Source organism: Leiobunum rupestre, chromosome 11, assembly GCF_980474605.1.
Source record: "Leiobunum rupestre chromosome 11, qqLeiRupe1.1.hap1, whole genome shotgun sequence".
Classification (NCBI taxonomy): domain Eukaryota; kingdom Metazoa; phylum Arthropoda; class Arachnida; order Opiliones; family Sclerosomatidae; genus Leiobunum; species Leiobunum rupestre.
In genome coordinates this window covers 25,720,290-25,745,704 of record NC_143394.1, presented here as the reverse complement: position 1 = coordinate 25,745,704, position 25,415 = coordinate 25,720,290, and the positions used below count along the sequence as shown (strand labels likewise).

General features: G+C 36.0%; 2 protein-coding genes across 5 annotated transcripts in view; one reads left to right on the top strand and one right to left on the bottom strand.

The window, feature by feature from the left end:
* The window catches only part of LOC149922048 (elongation factor-like GTPase 1), a 123,115-nt gene that overhangs the window by 22,574 nt on the left and 75,126 nt on the right, over window positions 1–25,415 (bottom strand). The window lies entirely within an intron of this gene.
* On the top strand, window positions 1,803–17,335 carry aos (protein argos). Its single transcript, XM_090163100.1, has 4 exons — window positions 1,803–2,365; window positions 15,298–15,471; window positions 15,539–15,745; window positions 16,084–17,335. Exons 1-4 carry the CDS (start codon window positions 2,198–2,200, stop codon window positions 16,294–16,296), a joined length of 762 nt encoding a protein of 253 aa, XP_090019226.1. The 5' UTR covers window positions 1,803–2,197; the 3' UTR covers window positions 16,297–17,335.

Genomic DNA, 25,415 nt, shown 5'->3' with positions numbered 1-25,415 from the left:
GGGATGACACTAGCTTTCCACTACAGCGATGACGACGTCACGAGAAAAATAGAGAAAGCCGTTAGAAATTGGACAATGATTTTATTGAAAATACGGAGATTTGTCAAAATAAGGCAATCCAGTAAAAAGAATAACTGCAAGAAATTCTGAAGAATAATCGAATCAAGAGATATATTTTAGGCATACAAAAAATCAGGATATTTGATATATAACCCAGAAATTTGAGCAAAAAATAAAAAAAACGAGGGAAGATTTGAAATTAATAAATAAATGAAATGCGAAACAAAAAAAATTAAAAACAAATCAAGAAATCCAAAACGGATACATAATTTCAAAAACAAGCCAAGAAATTCTCGTGAATCACGTAAGCAAAAAGGTCAACCGATAAATCAAGAAATTCGAAAAAAAAGACCATAATTATAGCGTATAATTGAAAAAGGAAATTTCGAAATTAGGTATGCACAGTCTTTCACCTTATGCTCAGTTTTTGGCTTATAATAATGAATAGGCCAAATGATTGTAGCTGAGTAAAAGTACCACAACGTCGGATGACCAGACAAAAAAGCGATGCTGTAGCCATTCGTCTCATTCAAACGTTTAAATTTCATAATTACATTTCTAGGAATAATGACTTTTCTCGTGATAAAATATTTTTGGGATGATAATTAAACAATACAGAAAGCAACACGACATCCACGCGGGAAAAAGTGATCCATCCAATTTACAAGCCATCCTATCGAGAAGCGCAAACGGCAAGTACAGATATTATTCCGAAACAAAAACGTTACCAAAACAAATATCATATGTTTACGGCGAAACAGTGGAGGCAGTAAATCGAAAGGAATCAAGCAACGAGGCCCGCCGCGTACAATACAAAAAGCGCCTCGAGTTAAACTTCGAAGCAGTGATTTTTCAAAACCCACACTTTAGGCTCCCCCCCCCCCTCGAATGAGTTTTGAAAGAGATAAGCGAAATGTTTTCAAACCCAAGCTTATTTTTTTAATAATGAAGGAAAGGGGGCGATTTGGCCGTATAATTTTCATCCCCCTCCGTTTCTCCGTAACTTTCCCATCTTACATCATTTCCTTTTCTCGGATGGGGAGGGGGGGGGGGCACCAAAGATGTGGGGAGGTGACTGCCAGTCATTTTCTTTAACTGTTATGGGCACGTCACTCATTTTCGAGCTGTTTTTGAGTCGAAATGAGCGGTTAAGTTTTAAAGTAAGAAGCGCGATGTCTCTAAATATTCCATTAAATGACGTGAGCGGACCAAGAAAAGATAGTTTAGAAAGTGATCGAGTTTAGAGACGAACGGTAATACATCGAGCGTAAGACTCGACGCGCGAAAAGATGAACTGCAAATTTAATTACGATTTTGTTAGTTAACCTACAAACATTTTCTACACACTTAATTGGTACAATTTTAAATTTAGTTAATAATTGTTTATAAAATTCATGACCAGGGATAACATTTTAAAGTTGAAATGTGATGAGCCGATCAGACGAGCGAAAATTATATGATTGAGCTAAGCGAGAGAGAGCGGCAAACAATACAAAAATTAGTTAATGAGAATAGAAACCCGAACGAGAGACGAGATAAAAGCGCATTAATGGTCGTAATATACGAGCGAGCGACATTATCAAAAGGAGCGTTTGAGTCAACTATTTCAAGATAGAGAGAGCGGTTCGCGAGCTGAGCTTGAATTTCGCGAAAACGTCCAGCCCCCCCCCCCCCCCCCGTTTCTTTAAAAACTCCTTCCTCCCCTTCGCGAAGACGGAAAAATAGGATAGGCCCGAAGTCATTCATAAGAGCTCCGTTCTCTTATAAACAATCCGGTTTTTACTACGAACCGTCCTTCGGAAAAGAGAGGGAAAATTCTCGCTCTCTCACTCGAAAAATAAGAAAAGAAAAAATACGTTGATGCTCGTTCCTTTTCAATGAAACCTCCTCGTGATACAACGTTTCGCGAATTTAACCCGGCGTGAGCTTCTCTCTCTGCTCCGAGTGCGCACGTTTTTCTCTTCTTCGTAGACTCTCGAAGATCGAGCGTCGTCAAGGAAACCCGCGTGCTCTCGACGCCGTATTTACTTTTCATATCCCGACCAATTATTCAAACGCGAGCGTTCGAACGATATTTTTATGTTCGACGTTAAAGTCGACGGAATTTGCGAAAATATAGTTTCAAATCGTTCGGAAAATGGACAGGGTAATATTTAGAAAAATGGACCTATTAAATCAAAGGACAATCACGATCGGGACCGCTTTGATTTTGCTGGTGAGGATGGTGTTGGGAAACCGGACTCCGTACGTTGTGCAAGTCGATGCCAAAACAGCTTACAGACACAGAGTATTCTACCAAACAGGGGTAAGTGCCGCGCGTTTTATTTCCAATCTCTCGATTCCTTTCGAACGGAAACTCTCCTTTACCAAAATTATTGGAACCAATGTTCAATTTTGGATCCAATTACAATCAATACACATACAGTTTGAAACCAATTGCGTTTGGATCAAATCATTTTGATCCAATCGGAATAAAGTCAAATTTCATATATTGTAAAGGGATCATATATAATACATTTTGGATGGTAATTTCCAATCAATTTCGAATTTGGATCTGCCCAATTTGGGAATAAAATTTGATCCTCTATTTTGCTAAATGAGATCAGCGATTTATTCGTTGAATAAATTCATAAAAAACATGGTTGCACGATATCGTCAAACATTTTGTATCATAAGCCAGTTTCAGTAATTTAAATAGGTATCTCTCTAATATTCCAAAACAAATGTCTGAATTGAATTTTCCATTGGCATAAGTACGGAAAACTTCGGTACTTTTCGCAACTGCTCTTTGTTTATTTCACTTGGCCGATAAAAAAACAATAAACATTCATTTTAGTGCCAAGATATGACGCCATTAACTATCGAAACTGGCTTATTAACTGATAAACGACAAAATAAATTGATAGTTACAATCGAAATAAAGGTTTTTTTTAATTGAGAACGTGCGCATTTCTTATTGTACTTTATTTAGCTATATTTCTTATCCCTTGCCAACTACCATCTACTAATGTATATATTTGAAGGGTTGAAATATTTCAAATTAATTTAATAAAAGGTTTTTTATGGATTAAATGTAAAACAATAAAGATACAACGTAATATACGCTTTTCCCCTTGATTATGCTTAGATTTGAAATCAAAAATGTTTTGGACGTACTGATATTTTTTTATTTGGTTGGTGACTTCGTCACTGCCCGACAATTCGAATAAAGCACATTATTTTAGGCTATACTACAGCGCAAATGGGGACGATCCGGCGGGGGTTGTGGGGATACGGCCTACATCGGAAAAAATGGGGCAAATAACCCCAAAAAAAATTTAATCCGATTTAAGCATAAGTGACTAGCAGGTTTGAAAATACATCGGTGCAGAAATAGAGCCCCAAATTTGTCGAGGAACTTGTTGGCCCTCTAAATTTAAACAAAACTTCCGCATTCTGAAATAAACCGTAAATCCTAAAAATCAAAAATAGATATTCATATTAATTTGAGAGAAAAAAGTGTCCCTATAGGATTCACCTTTTAGAAAAAATGTAAGTGACAAAACCGCCGCATCCCCATTTGCAGAGACGCGGGAACGAGAGCATTTTGAATAATAGGATTCGGAGAAAGTCGTGATGGGGCTATTCATCAGCGAGCGGGGGCAGAACAGACGACGCTCCAGCGGCGAGCCCCAGAATCCGCTGAGCCAACTGTTCCTTGACCAACCAGAGTGGCAGAGTCAGCTCGGGGAAGCTTACCGCAGCAGATTCGATGTATTGATAATAGTTTTGAAATTTGCAAACGAAACTTCATATAAGATATCGATTCACGATAAAGCTGAACGCCATGTGACTCTTATTATTATAACAAAGAGGAAATCCGCCCTCCCCCCACGAAATTTAAAGGATCTTTTTTATTGTCTTTGACGTATTAGATTCAAAAGGGGTTTTCGTACTTCAATTAACTTGGAGAAAAGACTCGGTTTACAGCAGTGGGATCGAGAAATTATTTAGGATTAATACGCATATATTAGCTTAGTTGAATTGAGAGTTAAGTTGCGCGTTCAAATGAAGTCATCAAAAACTAAATTTATAAAATAATTTGAGCGTATAATTAATTTTATATAATAAATTAATTTGAGCGTTTTGGAAAGGTATGTTAGATTTTTAATGAACGTGGATTTGCGTGTTTTGTATCTTCACGGTCAAGGGTACATTGAAGCGGTACAGAATCCAACAGACGTCTAACTTGAAGTCACTTGTTTTCAGGAAACCTAATTAATTTTCTCTAATAATTCAAAAAGCGCCAGTCTACAAAAGATTTTAAATGTTATAGAACGCCATCTATCGAAAAGTTTTAAGTCAAAATATGAGCGGGAAAGGCAAATGACGATTTTTATAAATTATTAAATTACTTAAACATTTTAATAAACTCTTATATTTAAAACAACATAGCCATATCTCTACAGTAACAAACCGCAATACGAGCTAAGTAAAACGTGTATAAGATTTGCTTTAATCGAAATACTTTTCAACCCTAACAAACCGCGACGCGTTTTTTATTAGGCTTAAAAATGTACCTATTACGCTCGACATTCTTAAGCGTTTTTTGATACGGGCACTTTGCGGCGCGACTGCTTAAACTCTCTATTAAATGAACTCACACCCCGGCTGTATATCATTGAAGGCGGACGTGCTACGCGAAACGTTGCGAAGAAGAAAACGAAACAGGTAGATAGAGGAAAAGAGAAGAGGTTTTAATTTCCTGGAATATCCAGAGAGGCTACATTCTGGTCGCGTAATAAAACGCGTCTACAGAACACGCCAGCAGGGTTGGCACGATTTTGTCAAGGGTGGAAAAACCGAGGTTTTTTCCAGGTTTCCACCACTTGTTTTCCTGTTAAAAACCGTGTGGAAAATCGTATTTCTATGGTTTTCCACCTCTAGTGGCCAAATTCAATATAAAATTAATACTAAAAGCAGTATATTCTTCTATTCACTCTTCTTCTGGCTTTTCTTTATCTCTCCTATTTGCAATGCCCAAATTAGTCACTTAATAGATATATTATATTGTAACCCGGACACCTGAATTAAAGGCTTCAAAAGTCGCTTGATGACTTAGTCATAAGGTGGTGCCTTGGGTATTAGCCTAGCTGATTATTATTATTATAAATGATTAATTTAGCATGAAAAGGGTTTTTTCCATTTTTTCCGGGTTTTACCAGTTTTTGCCACATGTCCCGGCAAAATCCTGATTATTCCGGGTTTTTGCCAACCCGGCACGCCGGGCTTTATCAAAGACAAACATTTGTATCTGTTCACGAGTTTACGCTTACTTAATTCCTTTCAAAAGCCCGAAAGTCTGGATGTACTTTGAGTTCTTAATCTCTCTATTTTCGTTAGTCGTGACACTTGTACAGCGCGCGTTTTGTACGTATAAAATTGGTTAGAAATTTCCGCCAGTGACTGTGGCCGGGAAGCACCTCCTCCTTTCGGGGAGCCTCTCCCGCGAGACCTCTTGTCAAAATTGAGCGTTTCTGTGTAATTCCTCTCTAGCCCTCCTTTCACCCTCTTTCTACAACCTGTGAATGGGAAACCATTCCCGGCTACAAAATTCTAACGTCTTCGACCGTTGTTCTTACGAAGGAACAAGTCGTGCCGAATTCTTTTCCTTTCATAAAAATCTAAATATTTTACAATTTAGAAATATAATTAAAAAAAACTTTAGTTAGGTTGACTGAAAACGCTTCAGAATTTATTTGAAACACCTATTTAAAGACTAAACATATTTCGATAATTGTTTCAGAAATATTCTAGGTTGATTCTCGGTTTGATTTGTTATTCCTGGGGTTCAAAATCAGTTTTATTATCAAAATTAGGTAATATTATAAAGCTCTATATAGCCCCTACAAATTGGAGTTTCCGACTAGACCCTAAACTTAAAGTTGACCTAAATACCAATACAAAAAAAAGCTTATCTTTAATTTATATAGTTTTGAGCAACTTCAAGTTTACCAATTAAGAGATTAAATAAAAAAAATTTAGTTTTAAAATGTGTTTCGATGGAAAATTATTTTCCTTCTACGATTTCAATTAATTAAAGTTTAACTTTATCTTAAAATTTTATCTAGCACGGCATTCCAGATGAATTGGCGATTCAACTAAATTCGGTTATAAAGAGACTATAGGCAAAGCCCTAAGCACGAATTGACTACGCGAGTTGGTTTTAACAACAGCTTAGAAAATTTCTGTCGGATAGACAGACATCGTTTACAAATTTCACTTGGCCTTAGAAACGGCCGTGTCTCTTTGGCTGAAGGGAAAATGTTAAATAAATTCGCGAGTGGGACAATTATTTTCTTTTTTTTTTGTGACAAGCGTGTTTTCCTCCCCGGCATCGAGCTCGCGTAACCTTGGACAATAACACCTGTTCATCTATCAGAGGCGGAAAAGACAATATTCAATATAATCAGGGAATTATTATCTCATTACGAAAACTCGGGCGAGGAACACCAAGTGCCCGATATAAGGAACAATCTGGCGGGAAAATTCATTCTATGATTTTTCAAATCGAATAAAGTTTTACACATCATTAAATTTGACGGTAGTCGCTCAACTAAACCAGAAGCTTAACGTAATGGGTTACTCCAGAATAGTTAAAACACATATTTATTACGAAATAAATATGTAATAGTTAATTTAATATTTAATTTTACTATATTAATAAAAAATATTAATTTAGTAAGATAATAATAGTATAATTATTATTATATTGCTTTATATTTGGATATTTAAAATTGGAAATAAGTAAAGATAGTAAAGGCCCGCAAAAATGCGAGGGAGTGCGAATATTTGTTTATTTCGAAACCAGGAAAGTAGTTCCTTGTTTCTCGCAACAGGGCCGTCGTAGTGACACGAGCCGTTTTGGCTTCTGTAAAAGAGCGGGTTTCACGCTCGACTGAAAGTGCGATACCTACGCAAAAGAGACGACGATAACAATCGCGATTATATTCACGGCAGCCATTTACAAAACGCCGTTTGCCCAATAAATCTACGAACAAAATGGGACAAGCACGATTTATGATTTCCTTGATTCTAATCGTGAACAAAAATACTAGCAAGTGTAGCAACGAACGAAGACGTCATTCCCAAATAAACAGTTATGTCGTAATTTTGAATTTAAATACCAAAGGAAAGCCAAAAAAACTGATAAAAAAATAGTACTATTCAATAGATTAAAAAAAATTCAATTATAATTACATAATTTTCAAAGTGTTATTATATATTTGTCGTTAGAGGGGTGAAATCAAAGTCTTTTTGGCAAGCTGCTAAACCATAACGAACGTTTGCGACCCCGAAAATGTATCCCAAGCTATAGGCGCAGGTTAGATTAGACTAGACTAATAATTAAACATTTTCTCTTTAACGTGAATTTTTTTCAAATAACCTTAACCATATATAAAAACATTAGCTTAATAATTTGAAACTCTAAAATAAAATGTTTGATAATTAACAAAATGATTCCAAAAGAGTGGAATGAAGATTGGTTGGCCATATTTACATACGACGGGAGTTTTAAAGATAATATAGCGTTTGGCTAAAAATATTTTCTAATGACAGTAATATACGTAAGCGGAAACGGATATAAACAATCAATATTACATTAATATTGATCGCCGATATTAAATGCGAAATCTCTCCATAACGCGAGGTCGCGGTTTGAATGTTATTATTTTTTGAGGCTCGGAGGCGAATGGAGCTAAACGGAAATTACAATTGGAAAGAATATATTGGAAGCTGTCAGGGAACAAAGAATTGAACATCCTCTCGTTTTAAAGTACATTCCTGCGGGGGGCGGGGGAAAAGGTACGTTTATACTTCGAAGGATGAAAAGGGTTTAAGGCTATTTGAAGAGCGCTGGCCGGAAACCGCGACACTATTTCGGGGATTAAAAAATACTTTTAAAATAATAATAAAAAGAAGGCGGCGGCGGGCGACGTATTTTAGAGGCGGACGTGCAAATTAATGCCCCAAAATTATCGGGGCAAGAAAAAAGTTTCAAAGTGAGTTTACGTTTAAATCGCTCTTAGCGTCAATATAGGTCTAATAAAGAAAAGATGGAAATGACGGCGCCAGCCATTACCTACCGACGACCGGCCATTTCCGTTTCAAATCATCCCACTCCCGACAAATACCTCTTTCTACTCTACCTCTCTGCCGGTTTTCACTACGCGGTTACCTTTCGTTACGGAGGAAGCTGCCAGGACGATTTCGTAGATATTGACGCCAGTGTCAGGTTACTTAATGGTGAGTTTTTTCGAGAAAAAATAAAATATATACCGTGATAGCCCCTTTTGGCCGAGAATCATTTCATTCAATCCATTAACCACGTACAGGGTGTTTGCCAGAAACGATCAAAGTGAATTATCTACGGAGATCTTTAAAGTAGGGTGCTGCAAAATACCATATTTTACAATTTGTAAACGCTAGTTTAGTGCATTTTGAAGGAAATACACCTTTAAGCAATGTTGACGTTTCGAATGGCTTCAGTTCAGTTCCGTGTGCGCGAACTGAACTAAAATGGAACTGTCTCAATAAAAAATGTTAATTGAGAATAATTGAAAATGGTACAAATTCACCATATACGATTAATTTTATCGCCTTAAGTTCAGAAAATTAAAAACCTACTTTTCGAAATTGCGCTATTTTATCGTTTCAACTCGTATTGATCGCCAGCTGAGAATTTCGAACCCACAGATGTTTGAAGGTAGATTTCTGTTTAATACTCTTAAAGTTTCCTAAAAATATTGATTATATTGGCAGCTCAAAATCTATTCAATTAATACTATGAACGTTTAATTTTACATTTTCGAGAAAGATTAACACCTTCAGTTAAATGTAAAGTACCACTTTCAAGTTTTTAAAATTGTGCGTAAAATTTTCTTAGCGATTCCCCTTTAAGTCCAAATTCGTAACAATCTGTAAAAATCACATAAAATAAATATGGAAATATTTCTCGTAGAATCAAAATAAATTGCGCAATTTAATAAGTTTTAAATTTTTTGCTTCATAAAAAGCCACGAAGAAACAATTATTTATTTTAATGTGTCAGAAGTGTTCTTTTTTCACTAAAGAAACCTAATGTAACATAACCTAATAAAAAAATGAACGGTTTCGAAAACTACTGTTTTTCTTTTTATTTGACTTGAGGAGGCTGTCGGTCAACTTCGCTAATATTAGCAGTGTTAAAAATAATTAATTTAAATCATGTCTAGCAATGTCAATTCAAAACAAACTAAATTACATTTAGTTTGCAAAAAGTAATTAGATTTATTTAAAATTACATGGAATTTTAGTTTACATTACCGCTTCACTCAAATTATTAATTACGTATCAAGAAAAAAAGGCATAAAACAAAATAAATTGAAATAAAATAAATCGATTATTTCAATTGAAAAAAAAAACAAACAAGCTTGAAAATTTGTTTCGGACACCCTGTATACCGTGGCCGTGTTTCTCTAATATGAAAGAAATGAAGTTCACGGCGTATTTTTCCGAAAGTAATCCATTAAGTATTCCTGGCAAAATGGTTCTTAGGCAAATTGTGAAAGGCAAGAAGACAGATGACGTCTTTTGGGGAGAATATCCGTCGAATCCGTGAGAAAACGATCGGCGGCCGGATACGGCAGCGCAAAAGGGTGAGGTGCGTCTTTAAAGCTACCAGCGCTATAAAATTAATGAGAAACTGGGTTTCATTTTATTCCCGCTAGCTCATTCATCTTCCGACGGGGGGATTATCACATTTTGATTATTTAATTTTACGGTAATTATAAATAAAAATATCGGGTTGTAACGCGTACGGTGAACGACATTTCTAATTTCTATCATTAAGAGTGTGAGGAAACGCATTAGGCTAGCGGAAATTCATTTTTTACTTTGAATCTGAAAACTGACGTTGAAAGTTATATAGGCGGGTAAGTTGGCTACCAATTTTAGCTTCCTTTAAAAATAATCTATTTATAATACGGTTTAGTAATAAATGGCAATATTGTTGTTGATGGTTCAAGTTGTAAAGCCACGTGGTTTCATTGATTTTCTACGCATTTAACGAGGAAAGAGTCACCTAAAACAATTGTCAACTATGCTTTATTTCAGCTCAATATTTTCTAACTTCTACCAAAATTACATTTCTATTCTGAATTCTTTTATTTATTGAAATTTAGTAATTAGCATATTGTTTTAAATTTGAATCAATGTATATTAATTGATATAAATAAGTTTTAATACATCAAATTATTTTTAAACATTTAATGACGATATTATTCGTTAATTATCAATTTAGGTTAGATTTGGCCATTTAATTTTTCTTCGGTTTTAATATTTTTTTTTTAGTATCAGTAACGCAAATACGCAAAGTGAACTAAAATTTGAAAAATCAATTTTACAATTTGCGTGGCTTTGAAATGGCGATAATACATTATCAAAAATTAATAGAATTATTATTGAAATTTAAATATTTTAATTTCAATGGATTTCCACTATTTAAATCGGTGATCGAAATGCAACTCTTTTGTAGCCTATTATTTAGGTCTAATAGTCACTTAATTGTCACTTTTAAGACGATCATAAAGACGAAATAATTACAAGTTTTTTTAATCGTACGTGATAGTCACGGCGAAACCTACGAAAGTGAAATGGCAGGAGCAGCCCTGACGCCAATTAAAAGACTGGATAAACGAGTATTCTAATTAGGCGCAATTAATTAGACGAATTGAATGAAATAAATGGGCAGAGATTTCTTCTCTAACAATGATGCTCGGTCACCTAATGAGGACAGTACGCGGTAGCCGAGACAATTAACAACTCGGGATTATCGCGTTAATTGGAATTCCGTTATGAATGTATTTATAGCGTTAATTGGACGGCTCTGGAGAGAAAAACGATTTTAATTGCGATATCTGGCTCTTTCCTTACATCCGTTCGACGCGATCGCGGACGAGTAATTGGCAGATGTATTACGTAACAATGAAATTCCGACATCATTCTTATTAAAACGGCTGGTCCTGCTATTTTCAAACGAACTCTTTGCAAACTGAACGGACCAACCGAGAGCTGCTAAAAAAAATTTCTACTTTATATTACGAGATCTATTCAACCCAAATTGGTGGGTTTTGGGTTCTTTACTTCATGAATAAAATTTTTAGAAGTTTATAGCTTTGTTTTATAAATTAGAAGTTTGGGGAGCGCTCTAGGTGATATTGGTAACGGCACATCAACATGGCCGAAAACTCGTGTTTGCATTGTGGATATTGGAAATTTATAAATTGAGAAGTTGCAGATTTGTCTTTTTACAAAAATATTAAAATGTAGGTGTATTTACATGAATCTTAAATGTAGCTAAACAAAATTATTTGACAATTACTTCAAGGTGCCAGTTAGGGCCAGATGCCACACATCGCATTGTTTCTCTATCTTGTCTGACAGCACTGCGTGGTGGGAAATGGGAAACACCTATTCGTGTAAATCCGCGTTGAAACACCCAAAAAGGGATGCCAAGCAACTCTTACGAGCAAGAAATTAAAATGCGACTCACACCGTCACGAATATTTATCCAAATTTCTCTTTACGCAATTTATACAAGAGGGTACAAAAGCATTGCCAAATACCCCAAAAGGAATTATACAACTATTAATTAATTATAGTGTAGATCCGGTATTCCTAGTAAGAGATTTTTATCTTTATTGGTTTCAAAATTATCGACCAAATTTTGTTTTAGAAAAAACGGAAGGAAAAAAATCGTATTAATCTACATAATAGGATAATTTCCGTTCCATTAATTAAACATCTCGTGAGCTAATGAGTTTCAGGGCTCTTAATACGAAAAAAAAAACATCGCTCATTAATTGTACTCTTCCATACCCTTTAGCTGTCTCCGCCCGCGTCTTCGTGGCTTCGCGTAAAGCGTCCAATTAGAAACAGTAATTGGCAACGAAGAGTGAGGGGAGAAATCGTGATTTTCGTAACGATACTTTAGATTCGAACGGAAGCAGACGCTTCGCGGGCGCTTCGAGCTAACTTCGCGGTGCTCTCCAAGTATTCCGCCATGATGATTAGCCGTCTTAGTTGTAAGATAATTCGATTAAGTAAAGTTCCTCGAGAAAACGCCCTCAGCGGAAAAGTAGAAACTCAGCGAGAGGCACGGGGAGTCTCATTTTACGCGAATAAATTAATGAAGAAATTTAGAAATAGAATGAAGAGTGTTAACAGGGACGGGCCTATAGTCCAAGAGGCGGATTAATATTAATTAATTAGAGTGATTTTCATAGTAATCTTTTTCGGTTATCTCGCGCAGTAAACGTTGAAAATTATATCATCAAGTCTATCACGACATCGACTCTTCATTCGGACGTTAGAGGTCCATACTTTGGTTGTCACTTTCTGCTAGTAAAGATTATCGGGGCTCAAGTGGTCCTGTTTTACTTAATCTATTCACTCGTCGAAACCTTCACAGAGAGGTTGATCTCGATTTCCAGACATCATAGACCACAAGATAATAGACACATTCAGTTTCGTAAAAGACAGGCTAAACCCGCGCTACATTACGTACTTATATCATATACATATAGTTTACGCTACCCGTTTAAGCTACGCATTTTCTACAGCGGGCTTAGTGTCTAATTTCTCAACATTACGTTTCAAATGGGAAATAACGAAATCTGAAATGAGTGCCAAATAAAGAAATAAAATCAACGCACTCCACTATTTGATCTTACGCCACAAACACCGAGTGGAAATGTTCACGTAAAAATCTATATAACCCTCGTTCCCCTCCGGCTAAATATAGACTTGGGAATTTTTCCGCTTTTGGGTGTGTTCCCACGGTTAAACTGTAATTTAACCTTTTCGTTGGAAGCTACCTTTAAAAAACCCGGCCAACTGCTAAAATTCCAAATATTTACGCTCTTCTCGACGTAAACGAGGGGCTGCTTATAATGAATGAACGAATGCGGGGGGGGGGGGGGGGGGACGTGTAGAAGCGGGTTTCGGAATAAATCCATCAAAGATTCCGAGTTTCGAATCGCTTTCAGGAAAGAGAGTATATCCTGTCGGAAAAATCGTTCTCTCTCCGCTCTTTTTGTCTTAAATGTCTGCCACCGCCCATTTCCGCCGTTAAGAGAAAGTCACTCTCCGTATTAAAAACTAGATCCCACTGGCACACCATCATCGGAGCAAAAGCTAGATCGCCGCCGGCTGCTCATTTTCTGACGGCTTTGGTCCACGAAAACAAAAGACCGCGTATCCCATCGGACCAAACGAACTTAAACAACGGGTCAGGGTTGCCAATGCGACGCCAATCGCGTTGCTTTGGGCTGGAAATATTAATACGGAGCCAACTAATACATCGATAGTTTAAAAGTTTATGTTTTTCCTATATTTCTCGGATAAACTGATAAAATTTAAACTTCAGTTATTTCGATAAGCTTTAGTGTATAGTTCTCAAAGTAGCTACTACGAAGCGCTTTTTTCAACCTTTGTTAATATTAAACCACTAACTAACAAGGAGAGTACCCGAGGTGTTTATTGCCGATTTAGTTCAAAGTCGGCCGTAATGTAGACCTATATGAGATATGAAATTTCCCAAAAGGAGACGTTGCACTACCCATTCGATTTGCCGTGGCAACCGAAAATGTTTTTGACCACTTACAACCAAAATAAGATTTTTTCCTTATTTTACCCAAAATTTGTTAAAAATTTTCCCTAAAAATGTTTCAATTTACCCAAACTTGATGAAATTTACCTAAACGTGGTCCAAATTACACATTTCGTGATTTTCTAAATTTTTCTAAATTTTCGTAGCTAGGACCATGTGAAACCGAGAAAATCCCATGCTTTTTTAAATGGAGATTTTATTGTTTTAAGTGATCAAAAACATTTTCGGTTGCCATAGCAAATCGAATGGGTAGTGCAACGTCTCCTTTTGGGAAATTTCATATTTCATATAGGTCTACATTACGCCCGACTTTGAACAAAATCGGCAATAAACACCTCGGGTACTCTCCTTGTAAGTAGGCCTAACTTAGTAGAACGAAGGGTGAAACATGTATTTGCGAACTTGCAAGCTACAAAAACGCGAGTCTGCGCACTTGATACTTTTCAAGAAGGGATTCGAATTCGGGGATGGGGAAACCTTGATTTTGATAACTGCACCTCGTTACGTCAAATCACCAAAATTATTGGGGGTAGTGGGCACCACCCTTTATCAGACGACGTCATGACGTAAGGGAAGAGAGTCTTCGCGAGATAGGCGGAAATAAATTTTCATCCACTGACTTTCGAAATTTACCTATTAACGTCTATAGAAGAGGTCTTTGATGCGAAACTCTTAATTTAAGACAAACTTTCTACGTTGGGCTATAAACAAAAGTTTTAAAAACAAAGCAATATCGCGTTTTGACTGGCAGCCCCGCAAAGAGGCGGCTTCGGGTATCGGCGGACCTTGGGCGAAACGGGACTTTTTTGCCATCGTTTTCCCGAACGCGTCAACTCCCCAACTCTGGAGGGAAAAAGCCATTTTCTTTTGTTACAAAACGCGCAGTTTTCGGGAGCGTTGGGTTCGTGCACCCTTATAATACATACGCGATAGAATTCAACACGGAAAGGTTTCAAGGCTCCGTGAAAGGTCAAGAACGCCATTATACAGATCTCACGAGAAAACACTGGGATTTCCTAAAGGGCGTGCAATCAGAAAATAATAATACGCGACACACGCTAAGCGCAGTTTGAAGCTATGAAATATTACTCCGCGTATGCAGGTAGTAATTTAAACGGGAAATACGCGTCTCTAATCGGTGTCGTCGGATTCACTTCAATTTCGAATATAATTGAGAAATCATTAGGTCTAGGACATGGGAAAGCGCTCGAAAATATAATCGCCAAGCATATTTGCTATAAGGCGTTTCCATTTCGTAACGCTATCTGTCATCTTAAAATTGTTCTATTTCTAAATGTGATTATTTAAGGTACATTTGACGACATAGGCTACGCAATAGCTTTACACTTACTGCCCCTTACAAGAAAACACTGAGAAAAAGAAAGTCTGTAGAATATGTAAAGTAATTTGTTAGTCATTATTTGAGCTCAGTTTCTTTAAGACAAAAATAAAAGTAGTATCTAGCAAAATTTTAGGAAAATTAATCCAGGAATGATTAACTTAACTCTGCTAAATTTTCTATATGTTTATCAATTATTTATTTGCAGCACTCTGAGAGTGACCTGCCAGAATGCTCGGAAAACGCCGTGTGCAACCGTGTCGATGTGTACGCGACGCCATGGATAGAGAGACAGTGTCGTTGTCCGAACAAAGCCCGATGCTCGGACACACTCAACAAAGACGACGGATTCACCATAGTTGACAAATCAAGACAGTTTAAGGTACGCCGTTAATAGTTCACTTAATTACTATTTTACGTGAAAATTAACAATAATTCCTGGTTTGCAGCTGTGTCAACCAGTAAATGCGCTACCAGCCTGCAGATATTTCAAAGATATAACGTGGACGCTGACAATACAGCCGGGGAATACCACGACGCAGAAAGTGAACTGCCTGTGTCCAAAACACAGCGTCGCCTATATGTTCAAGCACCAAGAGGTGGAAACTGAAGACGGTGTCGCCAACAGTTATCATTTTGCGTGCGACCCTCAATTTGTAAGTATCGTTAGAAGTATATTGACTACACTTTCGCCAAGAATTAAACGAAATCAAATAGTTGGCGCTAGGTTACTAAACAAGGCACCTTATAAAAAGATAATTTCGACACTTGATTATTAACCTATTTAAACTTAAAAACCAAAACATTAAGTTGTTAGCTTCCAAATTACCTTGTTTTAAGAAATAACACCAAATAAATGTTAAAACTTCTGGGAATAAAAAACGTTTCGTTTGAATTTAGGCGGAAAATCGCTCGCTTTAAAACTTCCTTCGAACTTGCGAAGGTACTTCTTTTACTAGAGATTTTTAACCCAATATTTATAATATATTTCCAGAGGCTAATGTGCCAGCGCAAAGAACCTTGCCGTCTGTTTTCGGTCAAAAAACGAATGGACGTCGAGGAAGTCAACACGAACACGTTGTGTCAATGCCCGCACAGATACCGTTGTCCGGAGCATCACACGGACAACCACGTAATTTTCGGAGCGGCGTACAAGCAAGAGCACATGAAGACGTACAGCGGGTACTGCTCGGAAAAGACCCGATAAGGTCACGCGACCTCGAACTGGCAACGACGATACGGAAACGCGGCCAGTTTATGTGCAATACGAGAGAAACAGTAAACGCCCAATTGGGCTGAAACGCTGTAAATTGTATATTTAGAAATATTATTCGCGCTACAACGAATGTCAAGATCAAAAAGTACAATTTCGTTTATTTTCTTCAATTATTATTTTGACAGCTCAACCGTGCCATCAACTTACAATCTAATGCCTAAATTAGGATTGAATCACACCACACTTGATTTATATCTAGCACGAATCGTTCGCGCGCGTCCTTACAGAGATTTTTCATCCAAGCACGTTGCTATTGCAAATGTTTGCGTTAAATATTGCTTAAAGTTATTTCTATAAAGCGGTTGCGTTTAATTAACTTCGTCATCATGTTGTGTAAATATTATCAAAGCTGGTAAGCGTGAATTTCAGATCGGTTTCGTAGTTTATCAGTGTGAGGAAAGTAGAGCGTATTATCGGCAACCGGTTTATAACTACGCGTCAACTTAACTGTTGGAACAGTGACATTAAGAGCTTAATATCCGGTTTTCGAATATTCCCTCAGAAACGTTCGAACTCTTACTCGTAACAGTTTTAAAAGTTTAGAATACCACATTACAGAAATAATTGAAGACCCTGATAATTTTTCAATGCATACTAAGATTGACTTAAGTTGTCTAGAGCTCTAGCAGAAGTTGATCCTGCATCTAGACGTTTAAACAGAAACGATAGAATCTTCCGACTGCTTTAGCCAGTAAGCTTGGCAAAACGGCTTGCAAAGCTATGCGGGAAGCCTAAACGTTCCCGTTTAAACGTGGGTCTCTCAACTTCCGTAACAACTGCCTGTATAATATGCATTAACCCATATAGCATCAACCCCATTGTAATGTTGTTTTCGCAATTATTTCTAAGATTCGTATAGTCGTATTATTGCCTTCTGTAAGATTAAATCCTAACCTTTGAAAAATAATCATTTCGTGTATAGAAAAGTTGTCAATGTATATTTTGTAATTAAAAGAGGTTTGAAATATAATTAGTTAAGTCATTTACTTATATAAAATAACACTTACTGTTCAACTTTAAGAGTTTATTCTCCATTTATACAGATTTACCGGTCAAGGGGTACTCTCTAGTCGCACCCAATCATTCGTAAAGTTAGGTTGATTAGAAAATAGGACAAGCTACCAGATATAGATCATGCTGAGAGTCAAAAGGGCAGGAAGTGGAAACCACAATTACAACACCTCAATTGCGATAATTTCTTAATATGAATCGAACTCTATCTATACCCATACCACCCAAAATATACTGTAGAATTGACAATTGCCAGTTTTAAACTTAACAGAAAGTAACAAACAACAGCGATTTTGGGGGGAAACCAAGTCTTATTAGTCATTGACCTTCCAGGCGAATAAATAACTTAAGTTTTCATTTCGCCTGGAAGATGTGTAGTCCAAGATGAAAACAACCACAACAAAAAGAGCATTTACATAACGTAGACACAGCTGTAGCCCTAATATTTTCTGCCATTATTAGACCGCTTATTTTTTCCAATGGACAAACAGCATTGGTGACATCTTCGACAAATGAACTAATGGAACCGAATCGTTAGCCGAACCTCCTTTCTTCAAATTGCATCGCCAACCACGGCTCCTACCAAACGAATCATGAAACTTTTCAACCCGAATTCCAAACACGCGTGTAACACCGATAGATAACATACAAAAACGATAATATATTAGGCCTAGCGGTGTTGGCTTATTTTACTATTTGGATGGAAATCTGTCCAACAACACACACCGTGGCGCAACAAGAGGCGCTGTCATAAAAGCAGCGAGCTAACTATCCAGATTTGGGCGCTGTAGTTTATTTGTCCAAGGAGACATCATTATATCCCAAAGAGAAACCAGTCTATTATATTTAGTACGCGTTACGGAAAAATGAAACATTCGCGGAAATAAACGAAGGTGAAATTCCGTCAAATTCCAAAAATCAAATTAGAAAACAATGCAAAGGAAACCCAATTTTTCCTGCAAGAATATGTATATAATTTTCTTTTTCCAAATAATTCCCCAATAAAAGCTACAATACAGAAATGAGCCGAAATCGTCCGGAATTGAACCACACCAAATTGGCTGACCAATCATGGACCATTATTAAATCTTCAAATAGAAATACGTCAGGATAAAATAAAAAAAAAATAATAAGGTAAAAATGAGTTTTTTTCGAGAAATCGAGTTAAATTACTTTCCTCCATATGTAAAAGTTAGATTCAAGGCGAAAAGTATTGAAAACATCCGGTTCTCGAAATAAAGTTTCAGGTGAAATATGACTTGGGGAAAAAGGTTGAGGCAGATATAAATACGCTCTTAATTAAGAATCCCAAAAAAGTTTCTACACAGACCTATCCGTTAAGTTATTTATGTAATATCTGTACCATAAGTAACATAACCACTGATAAGTACGCCTGACGGTATTTTCGTTTATATGAAACCTTGTTTACGGGACATGACGTAATTTATGTCACTTACAACTTCGTAACGAAAAACACGTCATCATCAAGTTTATAAATGGGATACGAAAGTTAGTTCCCTTGACAATCTATAGTTTATTCATATAAATTTGAAATTTAAACTAGAGTGACAAAAATTGGCATGGTAACTTCGTTTTAAAACAATATTTAATTCAAGACAGAACAGAAAAGCAACGCTTGAAAAAGAGTGCAAGTGCAAATTTATTTGGTCTGGGAGCACGCCTAAAATGTTCGCTTCATGCAAACGTTCTAAATTACGTAATAGATTTAAAGATACAGGATAGCCAACCATGTGTCATTCATGGCGGTTGAGTAAAGTTCGAAGTGAGAGAACCATGGATTCGAGTTATTTACGTTTTATTCATTTAATACAAGAGCGTAATACAATTAGAAACTGATTATATTAAACTGAAAACCCAAATAATTTTGATTCCTTATTCCAAATATAAGTTATGGCTGAATTTGATTTTAATAGCTTGAAAGTAACTGAAGTACGGAGTTTATGTATTTTATTTAAGTATTTAAATTTCAACAAATACAATACCACCATCACCAACATGCGAAATATTACTTAAAGAAAGCGCCGAAGAACATGGTATGAAAATGTATTTATGTTATTACGGATAGAAATAAAATAAAAATTGTACCTGATGTGGTAATTCTCAAACTGTTCCGCGTGTCATCCTTTAGGGACCTCGTTTTCAATAATCCACCAACTAGTTAGCTGATTAAATTTATACAATAGAACTTCGTTACAAGTTTACTTTAAAACGAGTAAAAATTGCAACTAAATGTGTGGAAATATTGGAAATATAAATGTTGAATTGGTTTCTTTCATTTATCGAACTGATCAAGACAACAAGAGAAAACTATATTATTCGTAAAAATTTTTCGTTTCAATTAGGGATGCACCGATATTGGTACGGCCGATATATCGGCTATTCGTGGCCGATAATATCGGCCGATTTTAACAAGGTTATCTATCATAACAGTAGTGTATATGATATAATCATTGTAATAGATGATTCAGTACACTGTCATACCATTTTATTGTAATTTTTCATGAAAAAATGTTTGCAAGAGCATATCCGAATATGCTTCTTTTCATTTTACGTGATGCATATTTTCTATGACACATCGAATATTGTTGTTTTTTATTTGTTTAAACTCGTAACCCCCCGTCTAAGAAAAGATACGATGTAGCTTCTGAAGTCTGGCGTCCGTGACGCGCTCATTCAAATAAAATTTATAATTAGTTAGTTAATCGAGAATTTTCCTATTTTTAAATGTTTTCCTGAAAATATTTTTCAAATACCGGTATCGGCCAATATCGGCTTACAAGCGAAGCCGATATTGGTCGATACCGATATTAGAAAAATAGGCCAATATATCGGTGCATTCCTAATTTCAATTAACATTCACTACTATTTAACCACGATTCGATGTACCAAGTCAAAGAATAATTAGCGCCATCTATGTTCAACTTTATTCGTAAAACGTTATTTAAGAAAAAAAAAAACAAATTACTAACTGCCGAATCAATCTTAAATTTTTTAAAGTTAAAAGCCGATCGATAAAAAAAAACAGAATTTCTGGAATTATTCTCAGCGTCATAAAGATGGCGATAGCATCGTACCGTACCCCGCTTTTTACGAACAGGCCATCGACAAATGGCCAACAAAAACTGTCCTTATAAAATTATTAAGAAGCGCGCCGTCTATAATTTTATAAGGCCGGTTTTTGTTTCCGCCAATCCCAAAGGAAACGGGCAAGCTAAAAGGCTGCAATTAGGGTGGAATCGGGCTATCCACGCCATCTGAAGAGCGCTTTGAACATTGTCGCCATGGTTACGGCGGAAATGTTGAAGTCGGCGAGCCACTGCGCATCACGTCGTGCGCAGTGACGCTATTTTAGTGTTTGTGTTTTTCGCGTCCATAACCATAACCGCGGAAAATTAAAAATGCTAAAACTTATTTGCACGATAAAAACCGATTTCGGAAAGAAATAAAATGCTCATTTCATAACTATGTAATATTACCAGAATTATTTTATACTAATCTCGGAATATTAGAGTTTTTCATTTTCAGCGAAGTTCAAGACCGTATATATAAATTTCTAGAGACAAAAGCCTGGAAATGAAATAGAAAGCAATTACACATAAGCTTTCTAAGCTTATTTTATTTCCATGCCAGTAATTTTAAAACGTTTATAAAACTGTAATTTATGGTAACGTAGATTCTTGTGAACGTAATGATTTTCATAGTTGTTTAAATTACTTATATAATGTCGTTAAAATAATAAATCTGTCTTTTTTACAACTCTACAATGTCGAAAACCGATCGAAGAACATGACGTTATTCCACGTGATCATATTTAGTTTAAATTTTTATTTATTAGATGGCGCGGATTTGCCCGATTCCACTCTTCTAGCTGGTACATATACCCCGAATCCGATCGTGGTTCTAGCATGGTTCTAGTCTCAGTTCTATTTCTACGTAAACAGCGGAGTACGGTACGACGCTATCGCCATCTTTATGTCGTTGAGAATAATTCCAGGATTCAGTTTTTTATTTTATCGATCGGCTTTAGCTTTAGAAAATTTAAGATTGATTCGATAATTAGTAATTTGGTATTTTATTTCTCAAATAACGTTTTACGAATGAAGTTGAACATAGATGGCGCAAATTATTTATTGACTCAGTACATTGAATTGTGGTTGGTTTGTATTTTATTATATTATCAAGAAATTATGCATATAAATATTTAATTTCCCCATAGTTTTCCAATGCATATATATCATTTATGGTTTTTTCCAGAAAGTGTTTAGTAACTAATTACTCGTACAAGTTACAATGAACTCTAATAGTGCTTCCAGTTCACACCGGCAATGCTTTGAGAACGACAACAATTTTGAATACAGCCAGAAGGAAATGGACAGAATTTCATAAGCTACAAAATAATTGAAGTCAAAATTTTATTATCGCCACCTAGGGACTAATATTCCCAACAGATATCAGCGACGGGAACACCTATTACCCATAATTCCATAGTGAAATTTATCGGAAACAGATTAATTGGATTTAAAGTGTTTGTTTGTCATTTACAATTTTATGTTAACTTTTGTGTCTTGTCTTAATTACTTAATTATTGGAATAGTATACACATAAAGCGATTTTTACAGAGTTACCCGCGATTACTTTATTTAAAAAATAGTAGTCTTATCGGAAGTAAATGAACGTCCAACACCTTGATGAAGGTTTTTGTATTAGTCATTTTAATGTATGACCACATTTTATTTTTTTAAATTATTGCAGAGCGAACTTCACCGTTGACAGTATGGACTTTCTCAACATGGCGTTGTTTTATTAGAATAACGCTAAAATAAATGGTTTAAATTATTCCTTTACAGGGCCGGGAAATAAGTTGATTAAAAAAATTATAGTTGTTACGTTTTAAAAACTGTTGAAACTGTAATGAATAGCAATAAAACCAAATCTGTAATTCATTATAAATTTCGATAACGATAAATATGATACGAGTAGATTTTAAATTATCAACTATTTCACTAAATAAAACAAATTACATCCATTTATATGTCATTCTCATAAAAAAAGTACTTCAAAACTGATGGTTTTAAATTGTTTCGTCAAGTATAACCTTTAAGAAAAATAATGAATAGGTTAGTAATAAAATTGCTCTGAACAAATTCGTGAATAATTATAGTTGAATCACCAAAAAATATATAATTATTCTATGAAAAATCAAACAGCAGGGGAACTGATCCAAAATGACATAAGTCGTGACCGACATAATTAACCGAAATTATACTTCTATAGATAAATAATGGGTAGAAAATGGTGAAATTACGCCCTGGTTATATATATAATTTCATATAGACATGTGATAAGAAAAAAGGAATTCCACACGTGACTTTCGTTGAAAACATTAAAGTGTTTTGAAAATTGGTGGCTGTGACTGTATTTAAAATATGAATTTCACATAACTGCATTTTTCCACCAGTTTACGAAGTGCGTTGTTTAGAAGAATCTTCTAAATCATATTCTACTACAGATTTGGGAGGGAGTATTTCGTGGATCCTCCATCTACAGTGTCTATCTTTATATTCCCTTTAATGCTTTCAAAAACCGACTTCCAAGAAGTTTCATTTTCTGGAAACATACCTCGTTTCGCAAAATAATTGTATTGTTTCATATTGAAAAGTTTTTCTATAAATAAAATACCACAAGCTGCCCTTTGGTAATAAATCAAAGGCGTACAGCGGAGTTTTAAAAGGTGGCATTCCAACTCGAGAGGTATTGAAAAGCGAAGAATAACATCTAAATCGAGTTTCCGGAAAGTTGCGAAATGAAATGTTTTCCGTAAACAAACACGATGCGATAGAATCGGTAATTACCGAGGTTAAAACGCCGAGTACGCGTGGAGAATACGTCCACCCTCTAAAGCTACCGTGAGTCATTGCTTACGCCTAAAAAGCGTTTATACGAAATAATTCGACTTAGTAAATGCTTTGAGAAACCTATATACACTCGACGTTTGCTTGGATAGATTGTTGGATTCTTAACCTCTTGATTGCGATTTAAGGGAGCGTGAAATAAGCCTTTTAATAGCAGCATCGTTTAAAACGTATTGATTGTCCAAGAGAATTTTACACCCATTTTCCCTTGGCTTACCCAAATGTTCCGGTTGGTAAACAATAGCAATTGGAATACTTTGCTTTCGATTTCCTAAAGCATTTAAAATCCATTAATTAAAGGAAATTTCAGAGTTCATGCAATCTTAAAATGAAAAGTTTTCCGTTAGTGAGTTTAAGCAGTAATAAATAAACGCGAAGGAAATAAGTAGAAGTGGTTTAATTTATTTTTATATAATTAATAAATAATACAATAATAAATATTAATAGAAAAAACTACTTCATGGTAGAAGAATTGTGAAAATTAATATTAATAAATGTTTTAACACGAATGTATTTATTTATGACTATTTGGTACCATCGTTTAAATTTCCTCCGTCACGAAAAAGGGGAAGAGAAAACGTCAGCCGGATATGGTAAAACCGCGTCGACATGATTGACTTTAAGGGGAGTAGCATTCTGGCTGACCATGAAGTGGTTTGTCGTAAGCGCTAAAAATCATCTTAACATAGTCATTATCTAAATTTGTAAATAAATACATTCTTAGTCTGAAAGAGAAGTATCAATCGTCTACGTTTAATTCAATATATTGTCTTTTTAACCATAGCTAAGAAATGGCTTTATAAGATTATTTCTCACCTATTTTAAGCAAAGTTACACGTACAATGAATGGGCTTAAAGGGACTGTCTATGCTTCTTCCAAAATTATATAGCTAACTTGGCAGTGTTTCCAACGCATTTTGAAATTCTTGTTGAACCTTTGGCTGTTTTTTTATAGTTAACTCATCTAATAGCTTCCTATCACGAGTAATTTAGGGTGGGAGCGCGCAAACTTCAGTGACACAGTTTCCCAAAGAGCAAAGTTCGCCCTGGGAAGCCAAAGACAATTTCCGCAAGTCCGCTACTGACACGGGAAAATACAAGAAAACAACAAAAAACGGGGAGGAAAATTCTTTGAATTCTTCCTAATAAGTGATCCTCCATCGTCATAAAAACTAGACTGAAACGCGTATATTGAAAACCCATTAGAATCGAAACACGTTCAGGGTTAAAGAAAAAGTTTACAATCTTAAAGGCTATATCACTATACAAGGTGTTCGTTCATATTATTGAAACGACGTATCCTTATCCTTGACTGAAACGGCGAAAAGATCGTTAGTCGCATAGGCATGGCAAAAACTAATCGATCTAATAACAGCTACCTGAATTACGGGTCAATGGGGCCATAACTTTAGACTTTACCAGGGTGTCGGAGTCGTGCACTTGTAACCCTCAAGGGTAGTGGCGCAATGGGAGATGCTTCCCTTGGTCAGTTGGTACTACGCATCCACCTTCCCTTCAAGGCGTCCTCTAGTAGGCTAGGTCCGTTGCCGCATCTTTCGGCGGGTCATCAAGGCTCGCGTCAACAGTAATGTTCTCCCGCTGCCTATGGCTGTTGGTCACCCGTTCAGGCTGTGGACGTTATCGCCGAACATTATGATTACCGGTTACATAGGATGATCCGATATCCCAGGTGCAACGGTACATAAAAATCGAATCAATATACTTAAGGCAAACAATGTGGCTTTGAAGACGCTAGGACATTTTATTCAACAATTTAGATACTATTAGAAGACTTTCTAAGAAAATACGAGGCTTTCCACGCAACCATTTTCCAAGATAGTGGCCAAATAATGGTTCTAGTGAAGTGTTCATAATGTCGTAAGCCTACTTTTACCAATTTTCGTAAATATTTCTAGACTTCTAGACATTCTTCCCATTCTTGCAAGCAAGTCAAGAATTCTTTATTACTCTTATAAGATTGTCGCGCCACGAGCAGGTATTGATGGTACCGTGACTTTCCCAACTAGGGTTAAAATCCCTGTAATCAGTTCGACATGTAAATGTCGACATTTTCAAAATAGTCGCATTGGTTTTTATTTATTTAGG